This window comes from Fragaria vesca, linkage group LG5 (genome assembly GCF_000184155.1).
Source record: "Fragaria vesca subsp. vesca linkage group LG5, FraVesHawaii_1.0, whole genome shotgun sequence".
NCBI classification, from domain to species: domain Eukaryota; kingdom Viridiplantae; phylum Streptophyta; class Magnoliopsida; order Rosales; family Rosaceae; genus Fragaria; species Fragaria vesca.
In genome coordinates this window covers 27,120,584-27,124,052 of record NC_020495.1, presented here as the reverse complement: position 1 = coordinate 27,124,052, position 3,469 = coordinate 27,120,584, and the positions used below count along the sequence as shown (strand labels likewise).

At 36.2% G+C, this 3,469-nt stretch overlaps 1 protein-coding gene across 1 annotated transcript in view; it reads right to left on the bottom strand.

Annotated features, from left to right (window-relative positions):
* LOC101294671 overlaps positions 1 to 1,492 on the bottom strand; it is a 24,387-nt gene extending 22,895 nt beyond the window's left edge. The window contains exons 1-2 of the mRNA XM_004301861.1: positions 1,438 to 1,492; positions 251 to 387 (exon numbers count right to left, since the gene is read on the bottom strand). Of these exons, the coding sequence (XP_004301909.1) occupies positions 251 to 387; positions 1,438 to 1,492 (192 nt within the window). The remainder of the gene's footprint in view (positions 1 to 250; positions 388 to 1,437) is intronic.
* Positions 1,493 to 3,469: the final 1,977 nt, after the last annotated feature.

The window sequence follows — 3,469 nt, the reverse complement described above, 5'->3', positions numbered from 1 at the left end:
TTTACTGATAAAGGATTTGAAGACTAATTACAATTATTTAATATAAAAGTCACCAGGATTACTATTTGTTACATACAAATCGGAACTGTAAAAGTAGTTTGATCTATGAATAATAGCAAATAATATTATTAAGAGATGATAAAGAACTAATAGCAAAATGAAAAATAAACTTTAAAAGAATCAAAGTCACCTGCAGACCCGGAAGAACAATCAAAGTCAAGCCTCAGATGCTGATGCCCTTGCCACAAACAGTGTTAATCATGAACTTGGTTTCATTGCTTTTGACCATCCTCCCTTGTTCAAGGAGGCTGATAAGTGATCCAGTCACAAACTTGAACTTGCTGATACCTTCAATGGCACCAATAGCTGACAACCCCCAAGAAGAGCCTATACAGTTCACACCAGTACTGTAAATGATTCAAGAAGACGCATATACGGACAATGATCACCAAGATTGAAATACAGGCAATGCAAGCAGTCCATTGATTTGTTAATGATTTGATGCAATGATCTCTCCAAATAGCACAAAGCATATTGGACACTAATTCTATAGCTCTGGCACTTCATTAAAGACTTATGGAGAACCAAAGCAATAATGTAATAAATCACCTATTATGAACTACCTACTTGCACAACAAAACAACATATCTATTAAATTAGGAAAAACATGAAATGGTCTAAGTGTAGACATGTAGACATGAACTAATACAAACATGTAGACAAGAACTAATACTTCCAAATCCCTATTCAAATTCCAATGACCATAACTTGATATGAAAAGCAAAAAAAAATCAAATCTCAGATAAAAAACTAAATGGGAGCAAATTCATTCACACAAAACTCATTAACCATCAAGACATAGCAAATTCCATTTCTCAAGCCTATAGACTCGATGGTGATAAGAAAGGCAGCAATTAGAATTCCTAACAATCAACTTACCATTCAACTCCCAAAAAATGTTATAATTTTCTGGGAACTCAATTTGTACAGAAAGAATAAGAAGAAAATATAGAACTCAGAACCCAATCACAATTCACAATCTTCTGTGTAAACTTTAAAATGAAAAATCAAAGTTAGCTACTCTCCCTCTACTCCCTTCTCATATCTAATTCCACAAAACCCAACTCAAATAAAATCTAAAAGAAAGATATCTGATTGCTCAATCAAATCTTCTATTTTTATCAAAAGGGTGCCACATCAATCAGATATTCCTATTTGATCAAATGACCTCAAAGACCACAATTCAGACACTATCCAGAATGCTATGGAAGCTTCAAACATAGAAAATGAAGAGGTGGAGAGGGAGACCTGCAAAAGTAAGACAGTAGTGGGACGTTGAGATCAGTAAGAAGATCAATTGATTAACGGGGATCAAAAGTACACTTTCAAAAAACTAAAAGAAACTCATATCATATCAAGTAAAGAAACCCAATTTACAGCTTACAGACAAAAACCAATCCCTATACCTCTCCCTAACATCACCATACTCCATCTCATGCTCCCTACCTCTAGTCCCCCAGTTCCTCCCCCTCTTGACATCCCGCCGGAAACTCTGTCTCTCTGCCTCTCCCTCTCCCTCCACCGAAACCCAATCTCCCTCCTCTACTCCTCACAGAAACTGAAAGTTAAAAAAACATTGTTTACCAAACTAAAAAGGGAATAACCTAACCTGACCAACAAAATCACAGTAACCTTGACTACAACCTACAAAACCAGAAAAATACCCATAGCATCAACCCAACATTCAAATACTGTGATTTTGAAATACCCTAAACCCAACCTACAAAACCATTTAAATACCCAGAAATAAAACCAGTCAAGCATACCTGATTTGAGACCCGCCCAATATAAACCAAATTTCAGCCCGAAACTGATATTTAGAATGCCAAACCGTAGGGATTTCCTGCAGATCAACATCCTTATTGTCAAACCTTAACCGGTAAACCAAGATAGATACAATGAAGAATAAGAACAAAGAACCAAAATCGAACTAACAGTAACCGATAAAAAAACAAAGAATTGACAGTAAATTCAGTTACAAAATCCAAGCATAGAATAATTAACAAAGAAGAAGAAAGAAGATCGGGAGGCTTGAGAAAGAAGTACGGGAGGCTTGAATAATTACAAAATCGAACTAACATCAACGAATTTCATCTTCGATCGATCAGTCTACTCTTTGATCTTCGATCGATCAGTCAACTCTAGTCTCTCCCTCTATATGCTTCTGTTTAGGGGGAAAAAAAAAAAAAAAAGGAAGTCCAGATTCTTCCAGAGGTGTGTGGAGCAAGAGAAAGGGCAAAACCGATGAAGGAAGTGACGAAAAAGAGGGAAGGAGAGCTTGAGATCTGGAAAATGATTTGGTGGAGTTTTGAGAGATCAAGAGAGAGCAAGAAAAAGAATTAGAAAACCGCAAGATGCAGGCCCAAGCCCGACAAGAACAGTAAGGCAGCGCGAGGCCGCATAATATAGAGTTAAACTAGGATGTATGCCCGCGTGTTGCAGCGGGTTGTGTAACAGATATGCGCCTGTTTTTAAAGTAAGATTCCTAATAATATCACTATTCACTGATCGTTTCAATGTTAAACTACACAACTACAACAAACCCCCAATGTCATACTATAGAACTGGACTCGCACCTCTTCTCTTCCCGCACGCTGAACTAATGACTTACATAAGTTCCTTGCTGTTTCAAATGTAAGGTAGTTTTCTGTCAGTGTTGATCGGGATGCTGTTGGCTGGCACTGAAAAACTGGGTAGCAAGATAAGGAGACAGTAATGTATCATTAAACAATGAAATTCAAAGGATGGCAATATCTAGAACAGTAACATACGAAATTTAATGGCAAATAAAAGAGGGATGCTGATATTGCAAAAAGTTTAAGATGATACATAGTTGGGGATACAGAGATGCCATGCGCCATAGATTTGGTGAAGGTACGATTTAAAGTTCCCTACTGATTTTAGAGTTACTTTGATAATAACCAAGTTCCAACTACTATTTGTAGTTCTTGCTTGTACATATAAGCAGACATGCATGCATATATAACAGTAAATCACAATTCTCTTACAAATTCATAATCATATGAAATATAACAACTGCAATATAAAATCAGATTAACCAAGTATATTCATAGGTCTTTATTAATGTAAAGTATTAAAAGGTAATTAGATGTTGAGTTCATAACTAAGCCGGATGTGCAATAGAGTTAAAGACAAGCATGCGTACAGGATCTAGTATTTGTGACCATTCTATTAATGACCTGTTCATTTGGGACAGATGAGAGTCGATTGATGACTTTAAACATGAAGCATCAGGTGAACTTACTATCAATCTGCTCCTTCAGGGTCTCGAGATCCTATTAACAAATAACATAGAGTCAGAAGTGTACGATAGAGATATTATAATCAAGAACAACACAGAGTTGTAAGACGGTTCGACAAAAATAGTATACAGTTAAATTTCCTGTCA